Here is a 20,667-nt window from a genome sequence, read left to right as displayed (position 1 = left end):
GTTACTGTGGTTGGCCTGACTGAGACCCATGACTGGTGCTACCCTATTTGCAGTATAAGGAAAATACTTGCCGTTTTCAGTGTACTTTTTATACATATTGTAATTTGAGGTGACAGTGTCTTAAATTATATGCAGATAAATAAATGATATGCTGGTCATCAGTTTTGAAAGGTAGTATGTGTTGGTGTGCACCTGACTTTGGATTCAATATAGATTGGGTCAGTTTGAAGACCCTTCTGTCTTCACTTTAAATGCACCACAAGGCAACACATGTATGCATATCTCTTCTAGTTCTACACAGGAGAGGTGTTGAATTTCTCTGCTCTTGGTTTGCGGACTTCCCATAGCGGCCAAACCTCTCACTCTCTCATACGAGTCCCCATACACAACAACCTAGCCTAAGTATTACATCATAGTGCATCACAACCATCATACCAATACTTACATATAACAACAACAGAGATGCCTTTGTGAGTATTTCACTGGGGTTGTTAAGTGGACACCTTCATGTTTCCCTGTTTCCCAGAAGGCTCAACAGTGGTGCCTGGCTAATATATTTTGATACCAATACATCATTAGAACAAAATTAATTTAAGACAAAGTTGATCCTTGGATTTCGCTCGGCATGATAACTTGTCTAAAGTGCTGCAAAGGCCTACTCTTTCATTATCAAAGTGATTTGTGGGACTTTACCTTGATCATCACTGATAAAACAAGATATTCAGGTTGCTTTGATAAGGCATTTCTTTGAGAATTCCACAAGCCACTTGCTGGGCGAGATTATCTGGCTTCTTAATACTGAGGGAAACAACAATGAAGGCCACCGCATATTGAAGATGATATTGTGTTCAGATGTTTTTTTAAAATTAACTTTTGATACTGTTCTCTGGGTGCGAAGGGCACAGTTAGGTCGTCAGAACCTATTTGGGAATACAAATTAGTTGCATATTCATATTCTGACACGCCCACGTGTAAATGCAAGTAGCGACGCGCAATATTACTAGTGACATCAGCTGATACAACTAGTCATGTGGTTCAAAGGGAGCTGTCAGACGCTTAGTCCGTCTATCATAAATGCTGGACTTGAAGTAATCACTTTCCTTGGACATTTGATGGGCAATTCGACTATGCGCGACCTTTAAATTAGCCAGAAGAAATCGTACAAGCACCGATATTCTGGTTGTTGTGATGGTACTGTAACGCCAGTAAGCTGTCACACGGAGTGTGTGGTGTTGATGAGTGTGTCACGTTAGCAAGCGAGCCTGGAAGATTGTTTATCACCAATCCTATGAATTCGTGGGATTTGTGGAGGCTCTACAGTTTCAGGTAGCCGCTATTCAGTTGACCAGAGCTTGTCCTTAACGTACCATAATGCCTCGATCCTGAGGTGTTGGCTGGGACGAAAAAGGTAGGTCAATGACTAAAGACAGCTAGCTTACAAGCTAATGATAGCAGACAGCTAGCTAACTCACTTTCAAAGGAATAACCATTTGCCCTAACGCCGTAGCGTTTACGTATTTTGAGTGTTTGCATGCACTGATGTAGGTACAATTTAAACTACTTGCTGTACCATTCTTTAAAACTGATCCTTGTTTTACAGCTGGCGTGATGGTCCGAGCTATGTTTTTACTTGACAATGCTATTACTGGTCTACATATTCTAAGATTAATGTTAAGCATGGAGATCTCTTCATAACAACATGGGAGAAATTTGGAAAATTCCACCATCTGTTCTAAACGTCTAGTAGCAGCATTATATTAAACAGCGACACTATCGTCGACTTCTCTTCTCAAAACAAAATGTAATGATGTTACCCTTGCCCTGGCCGAGAACCTGCCCCTTTTGTTAGTGAGTAGTATCGCTTTTTGCCATATTATGTAGGTTATGCTGTGGGGGGTTCCATCCTCACCTAGAAATTCGCATGTAATTGTAACTTTGAGAGGTAGGTAGATATTATTACACAAGTGAGCCTACCCTGCACTTAACCTGCTCAGCCCCAGTCGCTGCTGGACGTGTGACACTTTATTTAGTGGAGTATCTGTGGGCTTTTCAGTGAAGCACGGGTGCCTGAGCTAGCGTTTGCTTCATGCAATAGAATTATAGGTTTCTGGTTAGCCAAGCCACGACTGCGAGAGATAATGTATTCAGCTCCCATTTTTACCGTCTGTTATTGTCCGTTTGCTGCCTTTGTTTATGTTCTGAATGTCCTGCTTGACCAGAGGGATGTACTCTCCTGTGAGAAAGGACTACGTCGCGCTGACCTTGCGTGACCAGTACAGCCATAACTATACCAACGGGAAACAATGGAGGAGGCAGTCCTGCTGGAGGGTAAGACTTGCATTTAATGTGGAATACCAAGTGGAAGTAAATAATGAATGAAGCAAATAACAATACTACTATGGCTGATTTTTTTTTTAGCAGTATCATGTATGCCATTACTAGCAGTTATGTTCTCAGGTGTGCTCATCAGTGCTTTATTGTTTATTTGTTCTCGGGCCATCTTAGAGCTTCAAATAGCAGTGCGGGCCAATGGCAAATATGACCTTTTGTGCCGTCTGCCAGCCCAAGTTGGAGTACTGTTTCTGACAGACAGCTGAGCTTTAAAAACCAGCTCAAGGCCTCCAGAAACTGCAACAAGGCCTGTCTTTGAAGTTGCTGTAGAAGCACAACAGAGATTTCCTTTCTCAGAAGTCAGCGGGATATATGCTGTATCAGTCCAACATGGCTGTGCACTGACTGACCAGAAGGATTTGTTTTATTGCCCAAAAGATGCAGTAGGCCCCATTCTAAAATGGTTCATGGTCTTACCTAGTCCTGTGAGAGAACCTAAGAGACATTCAGTTGAATTCTATAGGCCCTTGACCACTGGACTGAGACCATGGTGAGTTTTAGAACATCCAGTGATTACAAACAGCTCCTGGATTAGGAAACACAGGCTATATCTGAAGTGCACCATGCACCTATGTAGGGTACATATCTAGCATACTGGTAAAGGCTCTGCTTATAACTGTGTTACTGTACAGCAGTGGTGGTGCTTGTATTGTGTCCTCCTGGGCTTGATGTGGTGGTTGATTTGTATTGCCTCAGACTGCACACAGACGTCCTTGGTGATATTTACCTTGTGAACAAGACCATTTTCGAACAAGATACAATACAGTAAGAAAACACAAAAACAAAATAGCCCTGGGAAAGGAAAACCCTCAGAAGTACAAATATTCAAACTAAATATATTTATTAAAAAAACTAGACAGCTTACAGATACACACAAAGACAGTATGCCAAAACATTGGCTTGGGTGGCCTTGGTTATAATAATAATAATAATAATAATAATTCATTTTATTTTTAACGCACTTTTCATTCAAAGGAATCTCAGAGTGCCTAAGTGCCTGGTTGGTCTTTAAAGTAAAGTAAACAATATCCGCTTGTACAGCCAAGTTCAGTTGTCAGTCGGGCTTGTTCAGTTATGTAAATAAACCAGGACAACGCTTCCAAAAGTGTAATGTGTAACAGGGTTCAGGCAAAGTGAGCATTTTAACAGTGTATCCCACCCTGTATGCATGTATTTTGTTTGTGTGTTTGTTTGTGTGTGTGTGCATAGAAATGGAAGCAGCTCTCCCGGATGCAGCGCAGTCTGATCCTCTTCCTGCTGGCATTGCTACTGGCCTGTGGCATCATCACCTACCCCAGCCTGACTCAGCAATGGAGAGGTAAAGCCTCCTCACTGCAAGCACACAGAGCAGGATACAATTCCCAACAAAAGGGGGGGGGGGGGGTTGCCTAATCCTGTAGCTTGGGAAGATGACCCAGAACATCTTTTATGCCTGAATAAAAGCCTCCAAAACAACAGTCTTCTCAGTTTCTTAGAAATGTGCCCATTCAGGTTTTCTTCTTATTGGTACTACATCCTCATTGTCATCGCCCAAGCCACTCCCTGGAGCCACCTGATTGGTCCACTCAGAGTTTAGCAGTCCAGCTGCCACATAAGTGTGTCCTGACTATACCTGCTGATTCTCTGTCTGATTAGTTTATTCCTGTGGCCTCTCATGACTGCAGGGCTTTCTGACCGCGCCTCAGAGGACGAATGGGATGCTGAGGACATCAAAGGCATGCGCCCCATCCCACCAGGGGCTGTGCCCAAGGTCAACCCTGACTATGTCCCAGAGGTCGTTCCCCAAGAGGTCATCCCAGAGCTGCCGAGGCCAAATGTTCCCATCCTACCTAAACCACCGGAAATGGTCAGAATGACTCTTCATAACTATTATTAGCTTGTGATATATGGGGAGCTAGTTATGTTCTCAGATGTTTACTGATAATGAATAATGGGCCTATAAAGAAATAATTACTTAATTCAATTCAATTCAATTTTATTTGTATAGTGCCATAACAATACAATTGCCTCTAGGCGCTTAACAGAGCCCAGAGCCTGAACTTAAGCATTTGCCTATTTTGATTGACCGAATTAATGGAGTTAGAAAGAACTTTTTTGGACTTGATCTAGTTTACACTTTCAGCTTCTTACTTACTATGGCTACATAGGACATCTGTCATTCTCCTGCCCTTATCGGTGTAGTACTGACCCCCATGGCCACATGTCTTCACAGAAGAAACCACTTCCAAACAAACGTGGTCCGCCTGTCCTGCAGAGGCGAGGGAATGCATCAGACCCTCAGGTGAAGGAGAAGCAAGAGCCGACACAGAAAAACGAAGGAGCGCATGAAGAGGAAAATAAAGGAGAGAAGCCTCTCATCAGGTGTGTTGGAACGGTCCACCTCACACTTATTAGAGGGGGGTGGTCTTGGGTCATGAATTCTTACAACCCTAAAGCACCACACCATATAACTAGAATTAGTGCCTTTGAACAGAAGTGCCAACTTTTAATTTAACAACTAGTCAGACCAGGTTGACATGGTTTTGGGGCTGTACCCGGGTTTTTATCCTGGTTTGTTTTTGAAAGAGATACACAAACGAATTGACAACTCGGAGGATCGCATATTTGTGCAAACAGGTATTCCTCTTAAGGATTTAAAATGGTACATTTTATATACATATATATATATTCATATTATATATATATTTATGTTAAAAATGATATACAGACAGCTTGACAAGAGGTCATCTCCGCTAAGAATTGCTATTGTGGAGGCAGGCTTATGTCCAATATTTGTTTATGTATCACAATTCTTTCTTGCTCATTTTTAGATCTGATGCAAGTGTGTGTTTTTCCCTAAGAATCTGTTCCAAATGGGTTGAGCGTCATGACGATCATTCTACTAACCAGTGGTTAGAAAAGATGGAATGTTCCTTTAAGATACCACTTTAGGGGACCAAGTTCTCAGGACAATAAGAATTATAGGATTTATAACGATGAATTAAAAAATATCTCTTCTGAACAAAGTGAGAGCTGATGTATTTAATGGATAGTCCTACATTTTCATTGATGGTCTGCTTGACGCACACGGCCATCTTTCTACTACTGGGTCACTGTTAAAGGCACATGCCAGTGCCTGTCTTATTCTTAGGAATGATTGCAATCTGGCCATGTAAAGGCTGCCTGAGGAGCTATTAGGAGAGTGAGTAATGGACTTCTATAGCTAGATGGGTCCCTACAAAGCAGGACATTGATTTAAAATTAGTCAGACTTCTCTTAAGACCTGTTGAAATTACACCAAAATGAGGCTCATTTTACAGCTCTTAAAAGTTTATCCCTAATTTTGCAAATTAGGTGTGTGTGTGTGTGTGTGTGTGTGTGTGTGTGTGTGTGTGAGTGTGTGCGTGAGTGAGTGAGTGAGTGAGTGAGTGAGTGAGTGAGTGAGTGAGTGAGTGAGTGAGTGAGTGAGTGAGTGAGTGAGTGAGTGAGTGAGGTGAGTGAGTGAGTGAGTGAGTATGTGTGGACATTCCTTGTGAGTATATTCAAGTGTGTGTTAGGACATAACAAGCTCTGTTTGTTTTTATGCCTGTGTGTTTTTGTCTTGTATTGTTGTATTCTCAGCTGGAGGGGTACTGTGATCGAGGCAGAGCAGGCCACAGACCCCCCACCCTCAGTGCAGGAGAAGGAAGGAGCTGCAGGGCCTTCTAGGGCAGGGGAAGCAGCACCTCTGCCTGCAGGTGACACACAGTACTCCCCAGCACTCACTCTCTAAAAACACACATCGATATACACATACACGCACACACACACACACACGGCCAATGAAAAAGACTGAAGTATTAGTATCATCAGTCAACCAGATATGATATGGTCATTTTACAGAGGAAAAGGAGCCAGGTTCTGTATGCTTATGAAAATGCCAAAGTCATAATTTGTCACCCAGTGCTCCATTATTCTTGCAACCTGGCTTTTTTCAGTCTGTGGCATATTGAGAGATTAGTTTAGTGAAAAGTTAGCTTATTGGAAAGATTAGATTAGGAGTGTATCTTTCACTGTAAGACATATTCATTGATCTACCTCTAGCCATATTGAGTGATTGTAACTGTACTTTGTGTGGCTGTGTGCACGTGTGTGTGGCTGTGTTTGTGTGTGTGTGTGTGTGTGTGTGTGTGGCTGTGTGTGTGTGTGTGTGCGGCTGTGTGTGTGTGTGTGTGTGTGGCTGTGTGTGTGTGTGTGTGTGTGTGTGTGTGTGTGTGTGTGTGTGTGTGTGTGTATATGCATCAGCAGCATCTGTCAGCCCAGAGGAGCGTGTGGAGGCGGTGCGGGAGGCCTTCAGGCATGCTTGGAAGGGTTATAAGGAGTTTGCCTGGGGCCATGACGAGCTGAAGCCCATCACCAAGTCCTATGGGGAGTGGTTTGGCCTGGGCTTAACCCTCATCGATGCCCTGGACACCATGTGGATTCTAGGCCTCAAAGAAGGTAATCCCTGACTTGACCTGACCGTGATTGTAGAATAGCTAATGTAAGGCAGCTGAAATGTCACATGCCATAAGTGCTGATGCTCGGAGTAGAATCTTCCAGAAGTGACAGACATTATATGAATGGCTCTCTCACCATCAGAGTTTGAGGAGGCAAGGGCCTGGGTGAAGGAGAAGCTGTCATTCAACAAGAATGTGGATGTGAATCTCTTTGAGAGCACTATCCGCATCCTGGGGGGCCTCCTCAGCACCTACCACCTGACGGGAGACGAGCTGTTCCTGGACAAGGCTGTGAGTGTGACACATGCATACACACAGAGGGGATAGCTTGAGAATAGCCAGAGGCAGAGGGGCAGCCCCATAGTTATTCTACCTTTTCAGATTGAGGTTTTGCAGTATTTTCTAAGCCAAAATGTGTTTTTAGCCCGTGTTCTCCCCCTCTTCCATTAGTTTAGTTAGTAGAGTCTGGTGAACCAGGGGAAAGTCAGGGGGAAACCTTGGTGGTTCATGCCCCTCTCCCTAGCTTGACTCATCAGTAGGTGTCCTGCTTGACCGTAACATCCTTTTAGAAGATTCCTATGTTCTGGAATGATCCCTCACTTCTTAACACAGCTCCTCCGCTCTCCTGTAGAAAGACATTGGATCCAGGCTTATGCCTGCCTTCAAAACCCCGTCTAAAATCCCCTTCTCGGATGTAAACATTGGCAAAGGCACCGCCCGCCCACCTCGCTGGACCACCGACAGCACCGTTGCCGAGGTAACCAGCATCCAGCTGGAGTTCCGAGAGCTCAGCCGTCTCACAAACGACCCACAGTACCAGGTATGCCCACTAGGAGTGCTCTCACCTTCCCTCTCTTTACCCCTTTACTATTTGATTTTCATTTACTTTTTTTGTATCTTCATCTGTGTTACTCAGTTTAGTGAGTGACAAAAACTAATAGTAAGATTCCCAGCCAGACTTACGCTCTCTGCTATAAAGTCACAGACCAGCCACTATGAAATCTAAAATGAATTAAGTCCAAAACAAAAAATAGTCCAAAACAAAATATATTACACTGTCTCAAGGGTTGGCAGTTCAGTTAATGGGTTTCAAATACAAAGAAGTGCAAGGAAACCCAATTTGGGCTTTAAATTAAATAATTTGATTGTCAGTGTGCAATGTCAATCTGTTCACACACACACATACACAGACACACACACACATACACAGACAAACACACACACACACACACACACACACACACACACACACACACACACGCAGGAATATCTCCAATGCCTTGTGGTGAAACCAATCTATTTCTCTGACTGTGCACTGAGTTTCTGCGATAGCTGCAATGCATTTAGAGGCATAAGTTGATGATATTCAAGTGTCTCACTGTCAAGCAGTAACTGTGAGTATAGTTGAGTTTGTTGTCCTTAGAGCCGGAAAATTGTTATTTGAAAATTAAACGAAAACTTAATTAAACTAAACAAAAAATGTGATGAATAACAATGTGTTGTTTTGAAAAAAAAGTGTGTGTGTGTGTGTGTGTGTGTGTGTGTGTGTGTGTGTGGCCCCTGTGATCCAAGAACAAATAAAACCGTACTCAGACTCCGCTTGTCTCTGCTTCTGGCCAACAGGCCGCAGTAGACGAGGTGATGAGCCGCGTGCACAACCTGGAGGGCAAGCACGACGGCCTGGTGCCCATGTTCATCAACACCAGCAGCGGCAAGTTCACCCACCGTGGCATCTACACGCTGGGCGCGCGCGCCGACAGCTACTACGAGTACCTGCTCAAGCAGTGGCTGCAGGGAGCCAAGACCGAGACAGCGTGAGTGTGTGTGGTATTCAAGTCCTCATTGCTGCCATTGTTTTTATTTCTATGAGATCTTCATTCTAATTATATACAGAGAATAATGGGTTGGTTATTCCTGTGTGGCCTAAAGGTAGGGTATTTGATGTGCAAGCTTTACGAAAGAGGAAACAAAAGCTTTGAGCAATTGCAGAAATTGCAGAATTGTTTTCCGCAAGTATCAACTTGATTACTGTGCCGTTCAGCAGGATTGTTCTCCACGGGTGTTTTGAAGCCAGTGTGCAGTCCTGAATTTTCTAGTCTCTCCGACACGTAGTATTCTGTTGGCGTTTCTGAGTCTTTGCTTCCAGCTTCGGCGCAATCTGCCCACAGGGGGACTAATCTTAACTCGCCCTCAGCAGGTATGTCTGCCAGCAGCGCCGGGATTAATTTCCCCCTAATATGATGAAATTCTTGCTTTAAATGAGCTGGATGGAGGAGGGCCTCGCTGGTTAGCGGAGGATTATGGTTAAGACGGCCCACAAATGAATCATTTAAGCTGTGAGGCCACGCACGAATAAGGTCAGAGCGATGCACGGGAGGTTTTTTTTCTCCTTTGCGGAGGACTGAGGTTGTGATGATTTATTGATCGAGCTTAGGTTTATTTTTGCCAGTCGGTGTTTGGAAAAGCAGCTCGGCCAGCCAAACGATGAGGTGTTGCAGACAGTTACATGAGGCTTCGGACAGGTATAGGCTCAGTTACAAGGAGGCCGTAACCAGCTCTGTCTCTCTTAATGTGAGCCGTCCAGACGTCGCTCCTGGAAATATCCCCAGCCCTGTGTTTTACGTCTTTTCCAACTGTTGCTCCCACCAACCAATCTTGAGCGTTGTTGTTATAATGAGGACTTAACGACCACCAGAATCAAATTAGTGAAATGGAACACACTTGGCTGGTGTCCAGTGAAGTACAGGTTTGAGACACAAGCCACGTGAGACGCCCAACCGCCTTCTCCCGAAAGGACGGTAGCGCGGGCACCACCTGTGTGGTGATTTTAAAGGGTGACTCATGCCCACAGCGGCCAGTAATTCATTCCCTAGAAGTAGGACACGCTGCTCTGAAACAGCCCAAGCTGTGTGAGCACAAACGATGACCAGACATATGTTCCATGTCTTCCTGTACATGCAGCACACGTTAGAGTTGCCCGTGTCGATACAGAGGCTGCCACCTTATTTTCTGACCACATGGTGTGGGTATGGAGATGGGGTGAGCGTGTGGCCCAGCGTGTGTCTCTGCTGGAGTGGAATCAGCTGTCTGTTCTCCTGAATGTCCGCGGAGGAGGCAGGTTACTAAATAATTCATAGATGCCGTATGCAGCTGCCACCACTCTCACTGAAGAAGATGGGATGGGACCGGACAGAACAGAACAGCACAGGACTTGACCAGTGGAGGAGTGGAGAGCCGGTGATAAGGGTTTTATTCATCTTTTTATATATTTGAGTTTTTGAAGTTGTCTTCAAAGTGGCCTCAGCTCCAGCGCTCGTGGGAGGGGAGGTACCTGCAGTGGGGCCCTTGTGTATGTTCCAGTGATGACCTCCAGGTGGTAGAGTTCTACTACGCTAACATCCTCACATCCACCAACATGCTGCTAGTGCACAGTGAATACATGCGCACACTGGTGCTTCATGGTATAGCTGACATAGCCAATCACAAAGGGTGCAGAAGCTGTCATAGCCAATCACAAAGGGTGCAGAACCTGGCAGAGCCAATCACGAAGCTGCAGCGGATGGGATAAGATGCTGCTTGGCATTCATAAGCGCTCATGGAATACATTTTTATTAGAAACTGCCCCTCCAACTTACTCAAGCACCCACGCATACACACGCTAATACAATTGGTTATAGAACATTTCTATCTGCGTCAGTCACTTCAAGCCAAGTACTCTCTGGGTGCCTTTGGTGCTCTCTACTGTTTATTGGGTTGCCTTTCTAAGAGGGATAAGTGGGTGTATCAATTCACTTCTTACACTCTTAATATATGAGACGTTAAATAGTGATCTGCGGAGTAGGCCAGATCTAGAGTCATACATATCACTGCTGCAGATACAGCACCCCTCTTTATCCCAAAGAAGTGTCACAGTAATGATGATGGCAACGTAATCTTCCTGGCTGGCATTGTTTGAGTGTAGTCTCCATTATGACCTCTCATTGAAGGACCTATGAACATGTGGATCACTGGAACAGCCTGACCTTGTATGATCTCAAATAATTTGATTTGAATTGATTATATTAAAAACTGTGTATGTGTGTCTGTTTGTGTGTCTGTTTGTTTGTGTGTGTGTGTGTGTGTGTGTGTGTGTGTGTGTGTGTGTGTGTGTGTGTGTGTGTGTGTGTCTGTGTCTGTGTGTGCGTCTGTACAAACACTCTACAGACTATTGGATGACTACCTTCAGGCTATCGAGGGAGTGAGGAAGAACCTGCTGAGGAAGACGCAGCCCAGCCTCCTGACGTTTGTGGGGGAGCTGTCTCACGGCCGCCTCAACCCAAAAATGGTACTAGTGCCTACCCTTTCCATTGGAAATGACTGGTCTATCTACTGACATTTATTCTAGGCTAACCGAGATTTCACCAGCAGTTTCCTCTTTGTCTGATGGCATATCAGAAGTAAATGACCAATTAAAACTCTGTGAGGGTGACTCAGATGTTCAGGCGCTAGTTGTCTAGTGCTAAGGTGGTGACAATAGCTGGGAAAAGGTCATTGTGACAGGTGGAGAAGTTTAAAGGGTGGTCCATCCCCGCAAACTCACACACAATTTAACTCACACACAATTTAACTCACACACACTTAAACTCACACACACGCTATCTGTTTTATTCACCCTGCTCTGTACTTTGTTCCTAGTCTTCCCTCATCGTTCCCCACAGACACACTTGTTTCCAGTGAACACATGCGCTGCGTATTTTATTGTTTTGCATTGTCTGCCTCTGACTCATGCGTATTCAAAATGTAAACAAAAACTCTTTCACCTTTTCAATCTCTCCTTAACTTGTTTGCTATTCTGTATATTTCTCTTGCCCTTTCTATTCTCCGCCCCCCCCCCTTCTCTCTCTCTCTCTCTCTCTCTCTCTTTCTTTCTTTTTAAATTCAAATGAGCATTTTTGGCATTACAAAAACTGACTGTATTGCCAAAGCATTTTTACTAATACAAATCGTTGGTATCTATAAGGGGGAAGAAAACAGAACATCGTGTGTGTGTGCATGCGTTCACTCATGAAGTGACTCCATTTCTCTATGGCAAGCATCTGTCTTCAGGTTTTTGAAAGTCTTGGTACCTTAGTCTAAATGTCTATCATACCTTGGCTGCAGTGGGTCTAGTCTGGGCAGCCAGGTCTGCCTGTGCCTGTCATTTTCAATAGCTAGGCTATGATTGCTCATGGCCTTTTTCCATTTAAGATGAAGGTTAGTTGGGGAAGGCAAGGCAAGGATGAAGAGGTGGGTTTTAAGGGCCTTTTTAATATGATGACCGTGTGGGGGCATTTTTAGGTTGAAGTTGAAATTACCAGTTGTACTGATTTTCAGCCTGAGGTATGTGTAATGTTTTGGCATGTTCAATTGCTTTTAAACCAAGGGTGAATTTTCTTTCCCTGACATCAGGATTTATTATGAAAACTGTAAGTATTTTAATTTTCTGTGGGTTAATATTCTGGGCCCAGGTCTGACAGAACTTCTTCAAGACATTTAGGAGGCTGTAAGAGGCAGCAGAACCAAATCCTCTGCAAAAAGAAGAAATTGAGTTTCGGAGTCATTTAAAGAGGGGCCAGGTGCTGTTGACCGCTCAAGTGCTTTTGACACTTCATGGATGTAAATATTAGAGGGATGGTATTGCGGGCACCCCTGTCGCCCACTTTGTTCTGGAGTGAAGAATTCTGTTTGTTTGTTTCCAATTTGAATTGCACATTTGTTGTTTAGATACATTGTTTGTATTATGTTGTATGTTTTACCCCCCACACCAGTTAAAATACGTTATATAAAATAGACCAACATGCCAAATGGAATTGAAAGTCTTTTGGAAATTTACAAAGTAATGGAATATTCTGGTTTTGTCTTGGATTACATAGTTGTCGATAAGGGGTGTAGGGTGAAAATACAGTGTGATCTACATTTAGGTAAACAATCAATTAGACTTCTCCTCAGGTTATTGTGGTTGATAAGGAAGTTTATGATTCTACTGTTTAAAATGTTACAAAGTAACTTGCCCTGACTACTCCATACACAAACGTTTTACAGCTTTCTAGGCATTCTATATGTATTTTTCTGTCATGTTAAGATGCACAGTAATTTGACTTAGTGGGCTTGACCGTGTATGCTTTGAAAGTGAATGGGTCCAAATCTGTAATCATATAACCGACTTCTGGGCAGCCAACGGATGAGCTGTAGGTATATCTCCCAGAAGAATCCCCTTGCACCCTACCATTGAGTAGGTATAGACCAAGGCTTTGGAAGAGCTCAATGTGTAACCTCCCAATGTGTAACTGTTTTTGTTTTCCACTGATTTGTCAGAAGTATTGTGGGCAAAGTATACCAAGTCTTGTGGGTAGCTGCTGCCAAATATGTGGGTTGTTTCTTTCAACTGAGTTGTTGTCAGGTAGAGATTCTGATCTTCTCCCTGGGCCTGAAAGTTGTTGAATAGACTGTGGAGACTATAGTCGGGGATTCAGTCGGGGATTCAGAGGGAAGAAAGTACAGGCCACAGTGGAATAAGTTGTTTGCTGTCGGCGTTAGTCACGTTTCTAACAAAAAACTTTCAGACAAATACATGGCACTTCTTTTTTGATTATAGTAGTGCATTTTGCTGTTTCGACTTTGAGCCAATAATTATGCCCACCGAAACTCTCCCACGCTTGACTTTTGTACATTTTCTGGAGGAAATTGCTACTTCACAGGTTCCTGTGTTGGGGACAGAGTGTCACCTTGTCAGTCCTGCACCATGTTGCTTGAAAAATAATTACATCTATGTTTTTAATGTTTTTCTTAATTTCCAGGGCTTTAGTTTTATGACCCAAACTGGATGAATGGATGCCCTGCATTAGTTGCTAATGCATTTGCACCTGCCTTGCATGACAAATTCCTTGTTTTCTGAAGTACTCGTAGTGTTTGCAAATAGCTTCATGCCATGAATCCCAATATTCTGCGTAGAGGAGCAGGTTTACGGTACGAGGCCTGCCTCCTATCTGAGTGGTATCTGACCATCAAGTCTGGGTTTTGTCTGAGACAAGTATGCATTTTTGTCAACTGTCACCTTCTGTTAAGCTCATTAAGCTAGTTAGTTAGCTGACTAACAGAGTTAGAATAGGTTGTACTCAGGTTGTACTATTTTGGGGGGACTGGAGCCCCCCCAAAAGCTTCCTTAGCCCCCCAAAAAATATATTTTGAGATCGTCAAATTCACACCTAACAACCAATTTAGTGAAATTATTTTGTTGAATTTTTAGAGTTGAAAATAAAAAAGTCTCCCACCTGTTAGGAATCCCACCTGTTTGAGACAAGCGCACGGCTGCTGGATATAAAGGTATAGAACATGAAGTTTAATTAAAGGTATAGCCCATTTCGTGGCTCTCTTTTATCATGCCGGTTCATTGATCCTGTGGGTATGCTACCCTACTCAGTAGCTCCGCCAGCTATAACTAGCTAGTGAACTCTAGTCTACAATGTTAACCTACTCACTCGAGCTGCAAATCCCTAACATGCTACAGTATAATTAGCACATATCTCAGCAGATGTCTTCAATATGTTTATTGTTGTGCCAGATTTTAAATCTAATTATGTAAATTTCTCTTCCTAAAACCCACTAGAGGACACTATCCAAAAAATGTTTTCAAAAATGTCTTATGAGGGACCATTCCCCCAGACCCCCCTACTTTTGCTGGGTCCCAGAAAAAATAAAAGGTTTTATCTAGGGGCTAGGCCTCCCCAAAAGTGTGAACCTAGATTCACCCCTGGTTGTACTCTGATTCAATTCATTAATCTTGTGGCACTGACAAGAAAAGAAACTAAGTAAAGGCTCACCACTCTTACTTGTTTCCTGTTGGTTGTGTGAGGATTGATTTTTAAATGGTTTGTTATTCTTTTTTCTTCCTTTGTCTCATCTGACCTGTTAGCTGCTGTTTTGGTGTTGCTGCGCCTCACTGTCTCTCAGCTTAGAGATGCTCTCTTCTTAATCCCGTCAGGAGAAAATGAAGGGGAAGCTACAGAAAAGGGGGCATAATAGCTTTATTCTTGATCTTCTTCCCTTCGTGCTTGATATTGAGATCGCTTTATTCTTGATCTTCTTCTCTTTGTACTTCATTCTTGATCTTCTTCTCTTTGGGCTCGATATTGAGTATCTTGGTTTAGGTTTTGTTCATTTTAGAGGTGTGAAATGTGAAGGAAAAAAAAGTGTTAGGAGCTTGAGAGGAGTATGACTACATGGAATGTTGAATATCTCTCTCTCTCTGTCCCCTCTCTCTCTCTCTCCCTCCCTCTCTCTGTCCCCCCTCCCCCCCCCCCCCCCCTCTCTCTCTCTCTCATTCTGTCCCTTCCCTCAGGACCACCTGGTGTGTTTCCTGCCGGGCACTCTGGCGCTGGGCGCCCACAACGGCCTGCCCCCCGAGCACATGGAGCTGGCCATCGAGCTGATGGAGACGTGCCACCAGATGTACGCCCAGATGGAGACGGGCCTGAGCCCCGAGATCGCCCACTTCAACCTGCAGCCGCACAGTAGGCGTGACGTCGAAGTCAAGGTGCACGCTCAAATAATGGAGCCCTCTCAGAGCCTCGGCACAGTTCTTCTGCGGGTCTCTACTGCTGGTCTCCACGATTCTCAGAACTATTGATATATAGAGATTTTTTTTTTGTGTAACTTTGTAGACATGAACAGTTCTGGAGAACCTTGAAATACCTAAAGTGTCCAGTTTACCTTGAAAGGGTCGTTCAAGAAAAGGTTCACTGCCAAAGTCCTTGCAGTGTTCTTTTGTTTGTCTCTACAGCAAAGTTCTGAAAGGGCCTACTTAGAAACATATAGTGAACAGTTTTTTTTTTCTTGTAAGATATACAGTTCTGTAGAACCTGAAGGTTTCAATTTGCTGTCAAAGAGTTCTTGAAGAAAGGGTTCAATGTATAATCCTCAAACTCATGAGAAACCTTCAAAGAACCATTATTTATGAGCAAGTGAGTCCAGAAAAGATCCCACAGGCCATCAACTTCAGCATATAGATAGCAGGCTTTTGACTTTTTTCTGGTAACACAAATAATAAACAAACAACTTGTCTCTTCTGTAGCTTGCATCTGATTAAATAAAGCAAACTATAAAAAAGCAACATTAACTGAACTAAATGAGCTGAATCCAGACAAATGCCTCAATTTGAAGTTCGACACGGATGAAGCCAACATTAATTTCACTCCCTTTTGAACATGTGCACAATAGCAATAGCAGTGACCATCAAATACTGGAAATCTACATAAACCTGTAGGTGATTTGGGTAAAAAGACTTGCACTGGCCCTTATGTTGACCCCCCACCCCCCCCCCCCCCCCCCCCCCCCCCTCTGTGTGGCAGCCCGCGGACAGACACAACCTCCTGCGGCCAGAGACGGTGGAGAGCCTGTTCTACCTGTACAGGTATACCCACGACTCCAAGTACAGGGACTGGGGCTGGGAGATCCTGCAGAGCTTCAACAAGTACACCCGAGTGAGTATGCAACAAATGCAAACACGAATATGCAAGCGAAACCAGATGTGTACTCAAATATATTCTAGGGGGGTGGTTGGTGGGCAAATTGGCAAGAAAAAGTGTGAGTATGCAGGTACAGCACAAATCTAAGTTTGTACGTAATGGAGTGCATGGACACTAGGTGAGAGTGCAAGTCCACCAGCACAGTTATGCAAGTGTCTCAGGGCCAGTAATTAAGTATACATGAGATTTCACAGCCACCCGTGGAGAGGGCTTTTTAAGCAGCGGTTAGTGTCTGCTGTTCTGGTATTCACTGCTGCTATTCAATTTAGCAATCTCATAAGAAGCGGTTGAGTCATCGCAGCATGGTTGAAAGATAATCAAGCTCTAATTGTCCAGCAACAAAACTGAAATGAGGGAGGGGGGCTCTACGGGGCCGCTACGGCCGCTGTGTCTGGCTCTGTCTTTACACACTTCCCTCACCATTCATCATTCTGCACTTTCTATACTAAAGACACAAGATATTTGTTCCTCACCCCTAGTGTGTGTGTGCGTGTGTGCGTGTGTGCGTGTGTGCGTGTGTGCGTGTGTGTGTGGTATCTATGTATACAATCGTGAGCGGAAACAGACACACTCACCCCCACTCCTCCTCTCTCTCTCTGTTTCAGGTGCCTACAGGGGGTTACACGTCCATATCCAACGTCCGTGATCCGGTGAGCCCTGGGCCGCGGGACAAGATGGAGAGCTTCTTCCTGGGCGAGACGCTGAAGTATCTCTTCCTGCTCCTCTCCGACGACGAGGATCTCATCAGCCTGGACAAATACGTCTTCAACACGGAGGCGCATCCACTGCCCATCTGGCCGTCCGCCTCCTGAGAGGACGAAAGCGAGGTCAGGCATCAACGGATCAACTTTCCTCCTCTTCCTCCCTAACCCCCTCACGGGACACCGCACAGATTGAAAGAAGGGCGTCAAACTCCACTGGGGCCGGAGTGTGGGGGCTGGCAGCTGTTTCAGTGTGCCTTTTTTATCAGTTAGGTGAGACGATCTGACAGGTCTGCAGTGAAGGGATTAAAGACCATGCGAGGGCTTCCTTTCTCTCTCGCTCTCTCTCTCTTTCTCTCTCTCTCTCTCGCTCTCTTTCCTTCTCTCTTGCTCTCTGTATCTCTTTCTCTGTCACTTTCTTTGTGTCTCTCTTTCTTTCTCTCTCTCTTTCTCTATCTCTCTTTTTTTCTTTTTTTTTCTCTCTCTCTTTCTCTTTCTTCTCTCCAGTCCTTGGACTTGAGATTGTCGTACATGGAGGTCAATGGAAATTCTAGACTCAGAGAGTATAAATGTAAAATGTATATCAAACACTTTGAACAAAGAAATGGGAAAATGCTGATGCTCCTGATGCTCCGGAGCAAAAAACTGTTTCCTTTTTTATTTATTTCCAGTTTGGTATGTTGGAAGAACACAAAACACACAGCGTGCTTTAGTCTCATCCTTTCTTCCGCGTTGGAAGGCTGAACCAAGACTGTGGATTATGTGCCAACCTGATAAGGAACATCCTGTTGAGGATGATGTTTCTGCAGTGATGTGGGTCACTGATTTTTTTTTCACCCCGATTTAGTGACGCCTGAAAACTTGGAGTGACCAGATAGGAATGGTGGCTTAAAACACTGTGATTTAGATGCCTGGCACTTCCATCATTTGTAATGTTTTGTATACAATGTGTCTTATCCAAGAGGCTGTCCAAGACCATCAGACAAACAGACATCATCATCCTAAATCTCCTATGGTCCAGAAAAAGGACAATGAAAACTTAAGGAGATGAATGGAGTGGGTTTTTTGTGTGTTTGTTTAAAGGGAAGAACACAAACATGAGTGCAAGGACAGATATTTTACAGAAATGAATCACAGTTACTGCGTGTTTTAGATGCGGAACATCCAGACCGTTTAAAATGTCAGTGTGTCCATTTGTGTTCTATATACCTTTGTTTTTTTTTATCCCAGTTCAAGTGGGGCTATGATGAGCAAATGCCTGTTTATTTTGATGAAGTTTTATTATTTTTTAATACATCAATATCCGGTACAGTGAATGTCAATTGCGCTTTCTCCTTGCTGTTGTGCTTCAGTGTCTTTTTTTTTTTGTGTTTTCTTTTTTTTTATGACTTCTGCACTTTGATGACATTCAGCCACTCAGTTATATACAGAGACGCATTGGAACTGCATTCTGTCAGATGTAACGCTCGCTGGGCTCAGAAGCCTAGTGGATTTATGTCGTTTTGCTGTTCACAGATGCAGCGAAAAGTTTTGCGACGTACACTCGTCTCAAAGGCGCGCGGGTCAATTTTGTTTTCGATTCCAGTTATTCAGCAATTTTACTCAATTTGGTTTGGTGAAGTGGAAAAATAGTCTCCCTGTAAACAGACCCTTTTTCTGCTTCAGCGGTTCTAATTACAGACCAAATGTTCAAAGCCACCAGCCAAACTCTTATCTACAGGAAGAAAGGGGATAATAAAAAATAAAAAACAAACACAATGTGCAAAAAAAAAACATACCCAGTATTTGGTTGAAAGAAGTACTTGCAACCTAGGGTGAAGGGTGAACGCTGCGTCTTAACTGTTTCGCTTCTTTTGTGTGTGTACTATAAGAGCTTTTCTTTGTTGGCCTTGCACAAGGCCTTGCACAAGGCTAGAAGTGGCATGGTGATATAACATTGTCATTGATCAGGGGTTGGCACAGTGCAGGTTAACCTTATGCCACCTGGCCAATCCACGTACACAGTGTGGTTTACCTGCCAAGGGCACTCTTTGTCCTTATGGGTTAATAATAAGTCCATAATATGTTACTTGATGCTGTGAAAATGTATGTACACAGAATGACCTAATTGTATTGAAGGGCAACGAGCAAAGTCCGTCATGAATGAACTTAAGGCTATAGTGTGACATGTGCGAGTTTTGCACTGGCCAACCCATGACTGCGCTTAGGATCTTGCTCATGGTATTATATTGGCAAAATTATTTTGACATAATATTAAATCCACATTAGTTCATGCGTGGCGGACTTTGGTCATTGCTTGTTGCTTTGCTCGTCAAAGTTGTTAGGGCCGAATGTGCGTCTTATTTAAAACACCTCCCACAGCCATGTCACCCTTTGCACTTTTTTTAGATATTGATTTATTTCTTTTTTTACTTGAATTTTTCTGGAAATGCTTCTGTGATGTAAATAATTCATGGAGAAGTCTTTGATTGATCAGAGACCTGGTCTTTTGTATGCGTCCTCTTGCCGCAGCTTTTAATTTAAATCAATGTTGCCTGCTTGCTTCACCCACGGATGTCCTCCAGTGATGCTTTGTTTGTCTTTTCCACAGCAAGAAGAAGGCTTTGGCTTTAAAGTGCTCAAGTCATGTGGTTTCACTAGATTTATCGCACTGACGTGTTTATCCTCTCTGTGTTTCAGCTGATTCTTTATGCCTTTCAGTCACTATTTTGATTCCCAACTACACACCCAGGAGAAACAAGTATGCAAACCGAAAAGAGAGTGAAGTAACTGAAAGAGAAAATATTTAATAAAAAACAAAGGATCATGTCTGTATTGAACTTGCCGTGCTTTCATACACTGTCAAGACCTAAATATCAGCTACGCATGCCCTTTTGCACCTCATTTGAGGCCAACCTTACTGCAATAATCTGACCTTTTAATGCCTGGATGTTTTCGCAAGCTGTAGTGGGACACAAGAAGCCTTCAGAGGATGAAAGAGTGTGTTACAAAAGCATTATGTTTTGTGTTCGTCTAACAGTTGTTTAGAGACAGAACGTTTAGTGCCAAATGATGCAATCAGTCAAAGGCGGCGCACTATCAGTCAGTTTTACGGTACAGCATTATGAGATAGTCACTCTCCCACTCTGTTTGGTGAGAATGCTCCACATTTCATTTGGAGAATGGTCTCCGATAATGATGTACAGGATGGGGGCATGCATTACTGCCAGTTCTTCCATTTTATGCCATCATGTATAATTGAAACATAAATAATTCATCCGTTTGTCTTGCCTTAGTGACTATGATCTCGTCTGCCGTGGTCCCCAGGTCCAGTGCGGCCGCACCCGCAGTGCCAGTCGGTGAGAGAGTGGCCGTGTCTGGGGAGTGCTCCGAGTGGTAATGAGTTTACTTCTCTTCTGCCGGCTGGGCGACGGCTCGGTGCCGGCCCGCCTGTTCTGGCACCGCTCCGAGATCTTCCGCTGCGGTCTGGAACCGCTTGACCAGTCATTGCTCTGTGCTCGGCTGGTTCTGTCTGCACAAGTTGACTTTGCCTCACCGTAAGCCTCAAGCCACACTTGTTTGTCTGATTGTCAGGCT

The 20,667-nt window shown here is 43.8% G+C and overlaps 1 protein-coding gene across 1 annotated transcript; it reads left to right on the top strand.

Annotated features, from left to right (window-relative positions):
- Positions 1 to 2,223: 2,223 nt before the first annotated feature.
- man1b1a (mannosidase, alpha, class 1B, member 1a) lies at positions 2,224 to 17,265 on the top strand (the record flags this gene model as incomplete). The annotated part of the gene is made up of 13 exons (XM_080846976.1): positions 2,224 to 2,328; positions 3,601 to 3,709; positions 4,056 to 4,237; positions 4,604 to 4,752; positions 5,992 to 6,107; positions 6,655 to 6,849; positions 6,991 to 7,139; positions 7,480 to 7,668; positions 8,472 to 8,662; positions 11,052 to 11,172; positions 15,205 to 15,399; positions 16,214 to 16,345; positions 16,996 to 17,265. The coding sequence occupies 13 exons, from the start codon at positions 2,224 to 2,226 to the stop codon at positions 17,200 to 17,202; spliced, it is 2,040 nt and encodes a 679-aa protein (XP_080703102.1). The 3' UTR covers positions 17,203 to 17,265.
- Positions 17,266 to 20,667: the final 3,402 nt, after the last annotated feature.

This window comes from Sprattus sprattus (assembly GCF_963457725.1).
Source record: "Sprattus sprattus genome assembly, chromosome: 11".
Classification (NCBI taxonomy): Eukaryota; Metazoa; Chordata; class Actinopteri; order Clupeiformes; family Clupeidae; genus Sprattus; species Sprattus sprattus.
This window is presented reverse-complemented; position numbering and strand designations above follow the sequence as displayed.